The sequence below is a fragment of the Amphimedon queenslandica genome, unplaced genomic scaffold, assembly GCF_000090795.2.
Source record: "Amphimedon queenslandica unplaced genomic scaffold, v1.1 AMPQUscaffold_13420, whole genome shotgun sequence".
Classification (NCBI taxonomy): Eukaryota; Metazoa; Porifera; class Demospongiae; order Haplosclerida; family Niphatidae; genus Amphimedon; species Amphimedon queenslandica.
Window position 1 is genome coordinate 93,381 of NW_003546344.1, and position 12,525 is coordinate 105,905.

Here is a 12,525-nt window from a genome sequence, read left to right on the forward strand (position 1 = left end):
TATCTTTTGGGTTGTACTTGCAATGATTCCAATGAATATAGTTATAAGGCAGTGGCGGATCTGGGCCCGGGCCTAGACGGGCCATGGCCCGGGCATCAGAAGTCAGTAATGAGATTCATTAGATGCAATGTAAACAATTCCCTGCCTCAAGTTTAGATAAAGCAAACCACAAGCCACACCAGAGTACCTACAAGTGCTTCAAGAGCATTCTAAGCACTGTATAGATGAGGAAATTGTCATAAAAATGGCCAAAAGATACATAACCATAAAATAACTGGTTGAAAGTGGACACACCCACTTCCTGGCCCTACCATTAACTTGCACCCAGATCCGCCACTGTTATAAGGCCACTTCGATGGTAACAAACCTCAGCTACGCCACTGCTTATATGTACAGATTGGGTTTCTTGAGTAGTGTTATGCTATTGAATGGGGGTTTTACCATTGATTTTCTTACTATTTTCGCTAATATTACATTTTGCTAAATCAGGGTTCCCTTAAAAACGCTAAAATTTAAGAGCGCAATTAATACCCACCCTAAGGCATATTAGCATTCAGTCATGATTTGTGTCTTTTTAGATTTGGGTGTAGTTGATGAAGTGAGAGATTAAATACCAACTTCAAAGCAGAAGAGACACGACCTGTACAAACTCACAGAGTCATGAAGGGAAATTTGATTAACTGATACCTTTACCATCATGTGTGCTTTTATGTACTCTTTTTGTTATTTTTTATACTATTAATTTTACCATGCTTACAGTATGAGTATTTGTTATAATGATAATTATTATCATCATTATTCATTAATTTTGCTGACACAACAGACACATTATGCTGACACAACTATATGCTGACCACACAAACACTTACTGGTACACAATTATCACAGATCAACAAACACAACATGCATTATCAGCTATATAAAATCCCCTTGTTACAGCATAAAAGAAAGCAATCACAAACAGACCTTAGCATTGAATAAGCAAGTTACAAATTTTTTTCAAGAGGAGCCTTCAACCTTCTAAATTCTAAAAATGACTGATGCTGCTAATGCCATTGACAAGGCTATGTTTAATCCAAGTGGTATAGGGTTTGCAGGCACATTTCCAAATGGACCTGGTAGTAACTGGGGTGCAGCTGGTGGTGTTAGAGTTGCTGGAGCTGATACCTGGGGAGTTGGAGTGGGAGCTGGTGTTGTAGGGCAGGGACATGATATCATTGGACCCCAGTTTAGCATCGGAGTTGGTTTTAAGTTTTGAATTACAAATAACTACATGTATTTTGCTGTTTCTTTGTGTTCCCCTCACTGATATTTTATAACTTTTAACAAATGAACCTAAATGAAACCTTGCCCTTAATTATTGTTCTACTGTGTTTGTTATTACTTATCATTTTGCTTTGATGATAATAATAATTGTAATAAAATAAATTAATAATAATAATAATAATATTCGCGCCAAATGCCTGGCAAATGGTATGGTACGGTACGCGCCTACGCGCAGTACGCGGTGCAGGTGGGACTGAGAAGAGGCGTGACTATTGATAAAAATGGCGTCTAACAACAAATTAATGATGTCGTGGCACGACAGATCTTGGATCCCGAACCTAAACCAGGACAATATCATGGACTACTTCTCTCAAAGGAGCAACCCGTTCTATGACAGAACGTGCAATAACGAAGTGATAAGAATGCAAAGGGGTGACCCCTCTCACTTAGTGTAGGTATCATATGGGTATATAATTATTGCTTTATTATTATTGTTATTCATATTTTAGTAATATGACTGGTATTGAATATTCCTTATTCCTGGTACAAGAGCCGGTCCTTTATGTCATTAAAAAGGTGCACAGGCAGTCACCAGAGAAAGGTATGATAAATAAACAAGTGGGGGCCACCTATTCATATCTTTCCTATGAATGATGTTGCCCATTTATAATGATATTCATTGTGATACCGTAAATAGAATTTTTTCAGGCCGCCATTGTGGAGGTATTGCTGCACTGTTTCCAATGGAGCTCGATACACTTTCTGCCGTTTTGTAAGGAGAGTAAGCAGTTATAGCCTCAAAAGTAAAAAATTGCAACATTTATCTTTCTTCTCAGTAGTCTGCAACTGTTTAGAGCCACTGGGGTGGCGTGGAGAAGTAGAATTGACAGTTTTTAGCCTGTTGGTCCATTGTAGCTAATGATAGTATACCTCCACAATGGCGGCCTGAAAATTTTTCTGTTTACGGTATCACAATGAATATCATTATAAATGGGCAACGTCATTCACAGGAAAGATATGAATAAGCAAGGGCAGATTATTCATTGTATATGTATATGTGTAGTGTGTACAATCAACAATGTGTGTTCCAGGTGGGTAACTTTGAATCAAATATAGAAGATATGGATAGTCCGAATGTGCCTTTAATTTTTAGTTATCCCTTTGGCAAATTATTACGTACTTGGAGGTGTGGTCTATCAGTGTCCTGATTTGCATTCGGTCATCAATTCTCGACTTGTAAGTCAGTCAAGCAATTTAAAAATTTTTAATTATTACTAGCTCTCTTCATTGCACCTTATTCATCAAGCTTTTGAAGAAGGTTAGTGTGTTCATTAGTATTATCAAGAGTACTTTTGGTATTATCTATGCCATTTTTCACTGACTCTATTATCTATTGTGTGATCTAATACACACACACACACACACAAACACAGCTCAATCTTATGCCAGGTATGGTCCAAGTCAAGGATATTATTGGAAATTCCCAGGAGACTCTGGTTAGACTATTATTATTATTATTGCCATTAATATTATCAATTAATTATGAACTACAGAAGAGACTACATCTCAGACTACTAGTAAGACAAAGAATGAACCTTCAGAGATGCAAAGGAAGCGTGTAGACGGGCTCTTATTAGAACTCATCAAACAGTTCCCGCCTAAAGTTGTACAGCCAAAAGAGGATGGCAAGCCTCTTCCAAGTACAACAATTTGTATATATCATTATCTTTTACTCCCTCCCTCCCTCCTCCATTGTCTTTTACTCCCTCCCTCCTCCATCCTCTCTCCTCCATTAGGTGCTCCTGGTGTTACTGTTAGAGGAGAATCTGTTGACAGTAAAGTTGTTCCACAGGCCCCTAATGCCAAGCAACCAGCAGCTCCTCCCACTTCAATAAACAGTGAAATAAAATTACCAGACACTAAAAGAAAGAAACTAAATTAATAATAATAATTTTGTCAATAAACCTCACTAATGAGAATGACCACGTGCAAGCACGTGGGTACTAATTTGGGGGAGTGGCCACTGAAAGAAAGATGTATGCTTATTTATTCAGAAGAATACCTCTAGATAAAGGCTTGTTGGTAGTCTATCGTTAATACTGTAGCTAATCACCTTCATAAAGTTTTCTAGGATTTTTGAGGGTCATTTAATGAGCTGCAGTGGGCTATCAAGAATTAGAGTAAGCAAATAAACTAGATTTACTCACTAACCAAAAGTTATTTTACATAATAAACCATCAACTGATGTCAGTATGTATCACTTTAGCTTTACTGTGACAAGAATGGGAATGACACAAAGTGAAGGGGCGGGGCGAGACTATGACCAAACATAAGAAGCAACCAACAGCAACAAGGAGTTACCTACCCCATGTCTTAACAGATTGATGTAAGAATTATTATTATAATTGTTGTTGTTGTTGTTCTTGTTGTTGCTTTTATTACAGTTGATGGAGGTGTCCTCAGGTGATGAAACAGGCGAGGAGGAGAGAGAGAGAGGAAGAGACCACAGTCCAACCACTGCCATGGAGTAATGTAGCAATCAATTAATAACTAATTATTTATTTATTTATTTATTATTGATTAGGGATTGGTTTCATTTATTATCTCATGAAATGTTCAATCCTTATTACAGACTCTCTGAATATTCCGCAATGTATTCAACAGTAATAATAATTAAAATAGTATATTTTACAATCCATTTACATATAAATGTATGTGTATAATTATTATTTTATTTTATTTCCAGTGATGATTATATGCTACAGATCAATCCAGACTCTAGTGTGTATAATGAATATTATTTAGACTATATCAAGTTCATTGGTCGTGTCTGTAGAATGGCAATATGCCACAAGAACATTGTTGATGGTAAGAAACAGAATATTGGTATTTAAATGGCCAACTACTACTTCTTTGTATTTTTACCACATTTCTATTATAAATATTAAATATTAGCAAGGTTGTCCAGTACAATTTTAATGGATTGTCTCTCTTTATTTTATGCAGCATTCTTCATTTATTCAGACATATTATCTTTATGTCAAAGGCTGGTAGTTCATCAGGTTTCACAGTACATACTCCACTGCACATTTTACCTTGATCATATACCTCCTTACAGTCAGTCACAAGGGAGACAAGCTACATTTGTGAGTTAGTTATGTCTGTTATTGTTATTATTATTATTATTATTATTATTATTATTATTATTATTATTATTATTATTATTATTATTATCATTGTTATTGTTATTGTATAACAGTATATACTCCACTGCACATTTTACCTTGATCATATACCTCCTTACAGTCAGTCACAAGGGAGACAAGCTAAATTAGTAAATAGTTAGTTATGTCTGTTATTGTTATTATTATTATTATTATTATTATTATTATTATTGTTATTGTTATTATATAACATAACATATGTTGTGTTTCCTGTGCAGTAGCAATGCTAATAAGAATGAAGCATCCTATCAGCTTAAAATAAGAACAGGAATCCATCTTGTCTTGACTTGCTGTATAGAACTAATACTGAACAATCCTTTTACTGTAGGCTACCAGTGATGAGTGTTTGTGTACAACTACTGCTTTTATAATATGCTAGAGCTTTATTTAATATTAGTCAAAATTATTGTGAATTTACTTACTACTACAGGTCAGTTACTCTATTATTTGCCTGACATAATTTTACTGCATGCAATATGTCATCAGTATTTGATGTACAGTATATTGTTCAGTAAAGGTAGAGATGGCATTGAATGGAATGATATGTATACTTCATTAATGATGATAGACAAACACATCACATACATGTATCTGTTGGTGTATTCAAGGTACAAAATAAGGTTCTCATATTTGTTAATCAAATGTTCTAAAAAGAATACAAACTGAGTCTTTGTATCTAATATTTTAGGCAGCAAAAGTGCTATCACAGTGCTTTTATATTGTGTAGAGAATTTGAGCTGTTTCTGGGCAAAATAGAAATGTTAATTTTACTCTAAAAATTTGCTAAAATATTGTGTGTAGTTTTTTGTATTTGTGTTTTTAATCAGTGGCTACAGTAGGTGTGGTAATACATGTAAGTTCTGTGATTTCACAAATGACAAATCAGTACTGACTCAGAAAAATACAAGATGCATGTATAGAGTAAATATGTCAATAGGAAATGTAAATACTGTGAATATAAAATATGTTTATTGCTTGTATCCTGGGAAGCCATAAGATGAATGGTTCTATGTAGAGTACACTATTACTGATATCACTGGTGGGACCAAGTATACTTGTTACATACATGTACATGCTACATGTATTTATTCTTAGTATTCTGGTCCTAATGCCTTTCTAATGGTAACCTCATTATCATTTCTACACATACACTGCTAGTGTTTGTTAATTGTGATTGCATGTACATGTACACTCATAATGTATTTGACAAGACTTGAAATCAATTCAATATTTGTAGCAAAAAGTAAATATAAATGGACTCAACTACACTAGCAACAATGAACTGTTAGTTCTCCAGTAGACACTGACTGTTTAACTGCTTCTAAGTTTCATTTCAGTTGTCTTCAGAGAATAATAGTGTCCCTTGAAATGATACCAATTGACACCATTAGCATATGAGGAGTGATGGCCAACCAAATAGAGGCCATTGAGGTTTGAAGCATGACATGCTCTATACCACCATGCTCCTTTATAAACTATTGCACAGTTTCCTGAGGCGGCATCATTGTCTTGATTCTTGGTAGAGAACTTCATTCCATTATGAGCGCTCAGACTATCTCCAGCATTGCCTTTATATCCAGACACAGTCAGTTTGTACTTTGTAACTGCATTCCCTACATTAAATTTAGAATATGTAGCAAACCTCTTATTCCCATTAAAATCTGCCATGTCAACACGAAGCCTAGTGCTTTGTCCTGCTGTAAGTCGATTTATTTTGTTAAGTCCCAGCCAGAACTCTCCTTTGAGGTCACCAAATCCTTTTTCATAGTCAGCCCAGTTGAGGTAGAAGTTAACAGAACCATCCATTCTCCTTTGAAATACAGTCCAGCCACCCCCATTACTCATATCACAATAAACCTATAATGCAAGTTATATGCTGCTACAGTGTAGCCTCTTTATTAAGGACACCATTGGGCCCACACTACCTGTCCTTAATGCAGAGGTGTCCTCATTTTAGAGTAGTGTTGTGCAGTACTCTATTTTCTGTTTTAGTTCTAGTTTTAGTTCTACCAACTACTCCATTTCTAGTTTTAGTTCTAGTTTTAGTTTTACCAGTACTCCATCATTTCTAGTTTTAGTTTTAGTTTTAGTTTTACCAGTACTCCATTTCTAGTTTTAGTTCTAGTTTTAGTTCTACCAGTACTCCATTTCTAGTTTTAGTTCTAGTTTTAGTTTTACCAGTACTTCATTTCTAGTTTCAGTTCTAGTTTTAGTTCTACTAGTACTTCCGTTTTAGCTTTAGTTTTAATTTTAGTTCCATGCCAAATTCTGATTCTGGCCTTATAGTTCTAGTTTTAGTCCTACTAATACACCATTTCTAGGTGATTTTTATAATTTTTTAATGAAATTTAATTTTAATAACTTAAAAGGGTAGCATTTTAGTTCTATAGTTTTAGTTTTAGTTATTCAAAAGGGTACCGTTTTAGTTCTAGTTTTAGTTTTAGTTTTAGTTATTAAAAGGGCTCCATTTCAGTTCTAGTTTTAGTTTCAGTTATTAAAAGGGTAGCGTTTTAGTTCTAGTTTTAGTTCTAGTGATTTATAAGTGCACATTTTAGTTTCAAGTTCTTAATAGCTAAATCTTTTTAGTTCCAGTGCTTTAATTTGTCAAATTCTAGTTTTAGTTCTAGTTTTGGTTTTTTGTATCAATGTAGTTCAGTTCTAGTGCTAGTTCTTGGAACTAGAACTAGGAAAAAAATAGATGTACTAAAATAGATTTAGTTCTAGTTCCGTTGGAACTAGCACAACACTATTTTAGAGGTACTTTTGTACAGGTTTTTTTACCAATTGGGACATTGCAAATTTATTATAAATGGTTCTATATACTGTTAATATTAATATATTTACGTCAAAGGCTGGCAGTTCATCAGGTTTCACGGTATATACTCCACTGCATACTTTACCCTTTTCATATGCTTCCTTACAATTACGAGGAAGGCAACCTATTAGTAAAATAGATACAGTATGTCTAATCATTATTATTACTGTATGACTTACATGCTTTTTGTGTTTCCTGTGCAGTAGCAATGCTAATAAGAATGAAGCATCCTATCAGCTTAAAATAAGAACAGGAATCCATCTTGTCTTGACTTGCTGTATAGAACTAATGCTGAACAATTCTTTTACTGAGGCTACCAGTGATGAGTTTTTGTGTATAGCTACTGCTTTTATAACATGCTGCAGCTTCATTTCCTATTACAAAAACTGCCAATTTTTGTAATAGGAAATGAAGCTTTACAGATCTGGGTGGGGTAATTAGAAGGTGTGGTCAAGTAAGCTTGTGCAAACCATAGATATTCATGCAGTATTTCTTATCCCACCAGTTTGCAAGCACCCTCTTGTTCTTTACTTTTTTCCAATTTAATCCTGCTACTTTTCCATTTTTAATGTTCTTTATTTGCTTTTAATATTATAAATTAATTCATAAACATTCTATTTTGTATCATGATCATAAATGAAGGTTAACTGTACTTACAATGTTGTATATCTTCTTGTGCATTGATTATAAAGTTTCAAGGCATAGTAAAAATTCCACAGACCAAAAAAAGGAGAAGGAACAGATAGAGAAAGACCATAAGACAATAATAAAGACACGATAAACAGTATTTTTAGTTAAAGTAATTAAGGTACATGTACATTATCATCTAATGAGATGAATGTATGATACAAAATAATGTAGCTACGTCGAATACTGCAATTTCATTGGTCGATTGCCATAGGCATAATAGAACAATACTTGATGGATATAAGAATGTATATTATTAATTATATCATAAAAAGGAAATGGAAGTCGGTCCAATAACTATTGGCAGGAACTACAATTGAAAGTTGGTCAGTGTCTTAATTTACTATTCCATTTTATTGCCTTCTCTTGGCTTGTCAGTCATTCAGAATCAGTGGGTTAATCTACTACCGGCTCGCACTCACAGTAAAAATTACTATTGTGAGTATTGTACTACAGGGCATGTGTGTGTGGCCAAATCAAAAATGGTTAGGAGGTGATTTGCCATTTCAATTAATTTTTCTGATATGTGTATGAAGAATGATCATTAGTAGAATAGGATGTAATAAACGCATGACTTGTTATTCTCCATTTTTTAAGGGCCATTTCTGCGAAACATTCTAAGTTGTCAGCCTGTGCATTGGATTCACCAGTGGGGACTGTAGTTGAAGGAAGTTTAAAACATTGCGCATGGGCAATTTCTTCAGACAGAAAAGTTTGAGCTTATTCTAATTAAAATTAGATTTTTACCAATTTTTAAAATTGATTAAATACTGAGGGAAAGTCTCTGTAATATTGTACAGATTTTGGTCAAATTTCACCAAAATTGAAAAGGAGAGAATTCCTCAATTTTATTACATTTTCTGATAGATACAAATGTACATATGTGGTGTAGAAAGTTTGAGCTGATTTCTATCAGAATTAGATTTTTTTTATAAATTTTAAAAGCTAAGCTTGTCTAAAAATGGCTAGTACAACGAGTACTGAAATTTCCTACCAGTCTAAGATAACTTCCTTCACTAAATTTGTCTTAGTGTTGGCATAAACAACATTATGAAAGTTGGTAAGCTTGTCTAAAAATGACTAGTACAACGAGTACTGAAATTTCCTACCAGTCTAAGATAACTTCCTTCACTAAATTTGTCTTAGTGTTGGCATAAACAACATTATGAAAGTTGGTAAGTGTCTTAATTCACTATTCCATTTCATTGCCTTCTCTTGGCCTGTCAGTCAATCAGTAGGTTAATCTGGCTCACACTCACAGTAAAAATTACTATTGTGAGTATTGTACTACAGGGCATGTGTGTGTGGCCAAATCAAAAATGGTTAGGAGGTGATTTGCCATTTCAATTAATTTTTCTGATATGCGTATGAAGAATGATCACCAGTAGAATAGAATGTAATAGACGTATGACTTGTTATTCTCCATCTTTTAAGGGCCATTTCTGCAAAACATTCTAAGTTGTCAGCCTGTGCATTGGATTCACCAGTGGGGACTGTAGTTGAAGGAAGTTTAAAACATTGCGCATGGGCAATTTCTTGAGATGGAAAAGTTTGAGCTTATTCTTAGATTTTTACAAATTTTTAAAGTTGATCAAATACTGAGGGAAAGTCCCTGTAATATATATATATAGTACAGATTTTGGTCAAATTTCACCAAAATTGAAAAGGAGAGAATTCCACAATTTTATTACATTTTCTGATAGATATAGGTGTACTTATGTTGTGTAGAAAGTTTGAGCTGATTTCTATCAGAGATTTCTATCAGAATTAGATTTTTTATGAATTTTAAAAGCTTGTCTAAAAATGGCTAGTACAACGACTACTGAAATTTCCTACCAGTCTACAAGATAAGTTCCTTCACTAAATATACTAAACTTAATTAAATGAGAATACATTGTCTTAGTGTTGGCATAAACAACATAGTGAAAGTTCGTAAGTGACTCCAGTTACTATCATGTTCCATTGTCTTCTCTTGGCTTACCATTCAATCAGTGAATCTGCTGTTGAGTTTATTTGGCAAACAAAAACAAAACAAGATTTTCCATTAAAATTTAATAACAATCAATACACATGTACATAATCACAGGTCACAGAAGTGGTAATTAAATGAGTGGGTTGTGTTTGGTATTTGGGTGTGGCTCTACACTACCTTGTTAATGTGACTGAGGAGTCTGTTGTGTGCGATTGAGTGAAAGTTCTCTACTCTGCTCCCGTGATAGGCTAAGAAGGTACCGTACTCTGAGGCTGTTCTATGCCATTTCCCCTCTCTCTCTAAGGACAGAGGCACTAAGAATCTATTGAAACAAAATGTCTTTGGATTGAGGTATAATATATATATAACAACACAATCACCCTCTCTCCTCCATTAGGTGCTTCTGGTGTTACTGTTAGAGGAGAATCTGTTGACAGTAAAACTGTTCCACAGGCTCCTAATGCCAAGCAACAAGCAGGTCCTCCCACTTCAATAAAATAAAGAAACTAAATTAATAATAATAATTTTGTTAATAAACTTCACTAAAAAAATTTTTTTAAAATGATTTTCAGTGAGAATGACCACGTGGAAGCACGTGGGTACTAATTTAGAGGAGTGGCCACTGAAAGAAAGATGCTTGCTTATTTATTCAGAAGGTCAGATAAAGGCTTGTTGGTAGTCAATCATTAGTACTGTAGCTCATAATCACTTTAATAAAGTTTTGTAGGATTTTTGAGGGCCATTTAATGAGCTGCAGCGGGCTACATCAATTGATGTCAGTATGTATATATCACTAGCTTTACTGTGACAAGAAAGGAAATGACAAAACTATAAGTATTCAAAAAATAATAATAATGTGAAATAATGTGTTTCTTAATCATCTTACCAGGACAACCTCTTTAAGATGACCGAACATAAGAAGAGCAGATTGAATAACAACCAACACCAACAAGGAGTTACTTACCACGCTTTAACAGCATTGATGTAAGAATTATTATTATTACCGTATACAGCATATATTTCCCGGAAATTAAATTTCGCGATTTTCGTGTTTTAGAAAAATTTGTGAAATTAATTTCCGCAAAATAGCGTGCTGATTGTATAGTAGGTGTGGTAATTACATTGAAATTGCAAAAAATTTTATTTGCAAATACAAAAAATGCAGCCAAATTGCAAAATTTTATACCCGCGAAATATATGCCGTATATGGTATTATTATTGTTGTTGTTGTTGTTGTTGTTGTTTTATATATATGTCATCAGTATTTGATGTACAGTATAATTGTTCAGTAAAGATAGAGATGGCATTGAATGGAATGATATGTATACTTCATTAATGATGATAGACAAACACATCACATACATGTATCTGTTGTTGTATTCAAGGTACAAAATAAGGTTCTCATATTTGTTAATCAAATGTTCTAAAAAGAATACAAACTAAGTCTTTGTATTCAATATTTTAGGCAGCAAAAGTGCTATTACAGTGCTCTTATATTTTGTAGAGAAATTGAGCTGTTTCTGGGCAAAATGGAAGTGTTAATTTTACTCTAAAAATTTGCTAAAACATTGTGTGTAGTTTTTTTATATTTCTGTTTTTAATCAGTGGCTACAGTAGGTGTGGTAATAAGTTCTGTGATTTCACAAGTGACAAATCAGTACTGACTCAGAAAATTACTACTGAGATGCATGGATAGAGTAAATATGTCAATAGTAAATGTAAATACTGTAAATATAAAATATGTTTATTGCTAGTATCCTGGGAAGCCATAAGATGAATGGTATATGTAGAGTACACTAACACTATTACTGATATCACTGGTGGGACCAAGTACACTTGTTACATACATGTAGATGCTACATGTACATGTATTTATTCTTAGTATGGTGTATTTTGGTTCTAATGTCTTTCTAATGGTAATCTCATTATCATTTCTACACATACACTGCTAGTGTTTGTTAATTGTGATTGCATGTACACGCATAAAGTATTTGACAAGACTTGAAATTAATTCAATATTTGTGGCAAAAAGTAAATATAAATGGACTCAACTATACTAGCAATAATGAACTGTTAGTTCTCCAGTAGACACTGACTGTTTAACTGCTTCTAAATTTCATTTCAGTTGTCTTCAGTGAATAATAGTGTCCCTTGAAATGATACCAATTGACACCATCAGCATATGAGGAGTGAGGCCCAACCAAATAGCGACCATTGAGGTTTGAATGATGACAATGTTTATACCACCATCCTCCTTTATAACGTTTTGAACAGTCTTCTGAGGGGCCAGCATCATTGTCTTGATTCTTGGTAGAGAACTTCATTCCATTATGATAGCTCAGACTATCTCCAGCATTGCCTTTATATCCAGACACAGTCAGTTTGTACTTTGTAACTGCATTCCCTACATTAAATTTAGAATAAGTAGCAAACCTCTTATTCCCATTAAAATCTGCCATGTCAACACGGAGCCTAGTGCTTTGTCCTGCTGTAAGTCGATTTATTTTGTTAAGTCCCAGCCAGAACTCTCCTTTGAGGTCACCAAATCCTTTTTCATAGTC

At 34.0% G+C, this 12,525-nt stretch overlaps 3 protein-coding genes and 1 long non-coding RNA gene across 5 annotated transcripts in view; 3 read left to right on the plus strand and 1 right to left on the minus strand.

The window, feature by feature from the left end:
* The first annotated feature begins 1,520 nt into the window (after window positions 1–1,520).
* On the plus strand, window positions 1,521–3,235 carry LOC100634438 (mediator of RNA polymerase II transcription subunit 6-like). The gene is made up of 7 exons (XM_003386445.3): window positions 1,521–1,717; window positions 1,776–1,867; window positions 2,420–2,502; window positions 2,545–2,584; window positions 2,700–2,762; window positions 2,820–2,966; window positions 3,063–3,235. Exons 1-7 carry the CDS (start codon window positions 1,548–1,550, stop codon window positions 3,206–3,208), a joined length of 741 nt encoding a protein of 246 aa, XP_003386493.1. The 5' UTR covers window positions 1,521–1,547; the 3' UTR covers window positions 3,209–3,235.
* A 306-nt stretch (window positions 3,236–3,541) lies between these two features.
* Window positions 3,542–4,421, plus strand: LOC109581775 (E3 ubiquitin-protein ligase NEDD4-like). Its single transcript, XM_019996188.1, has 4 exons — window positions 3,542–3,652; window positions 3,711–3,919; window positions 4,013–4,134; window positions 4,273–4,421. The coding sequence occupies exons 2-4, from the start codon at window positions 3,879–3,881 to the stop codon at window positions 4,419–4,421; spliced, it is 312 nt and encodes a 103-aa protein (XP_019851747.1). The 5' UTR covers window positions 3,542–3,652; window positions 3,711–3,878.
* A 1,282-nt stretch (window positions 4,422–5,703) lies between these two features.
* The window catches only part of LOC100632538 (ficolin-1-like), a 7,679-nt gene continuing 857 nt past the window's right edge, over window positions 5,704–12,525 (minus strand). The window contains exons 1-3 of one of the 2 annotated variants that reach the window (XM_019996187.1): window positions 7,485–7,653; window positions 7,335–7,429; window positions 5,704–6,347 (exon numbers count right to left, since the gene is read on the minus strand). In XM_019996187.1, the coding sequence (XP_019851746.1) occupies window positions 5,802–6,347; window positions 7,335–7,429; window positions 7,485–7,566 (723 nt within the window). In that variant the 5' untranslated portion in view covers window positions 7,567–7,653 and the 3' untranslated portion in view covers window positions 5,704–5,801. Of the gene's footprint in view, window positions 6,348–7,334; window positions 7,430–7,484; window positions 7,654–12,525 lie in introns of those variants that run through there. The other variant, XM_011405500.2, reaches the window with a different exon arrangement.
* LOC109581776 (uncharacterized) lies at window positions 10,718–11,740 on the plus strand. Its single transcript, XR_002184765.1, has 3 exons — window positions 10,718–10,798; window positions 10,854–10,948; window positions 11,469–11,740. It is a non-coding gene; the product is annotated as an uncharacterized LOC109581776 (long non-coding RNA).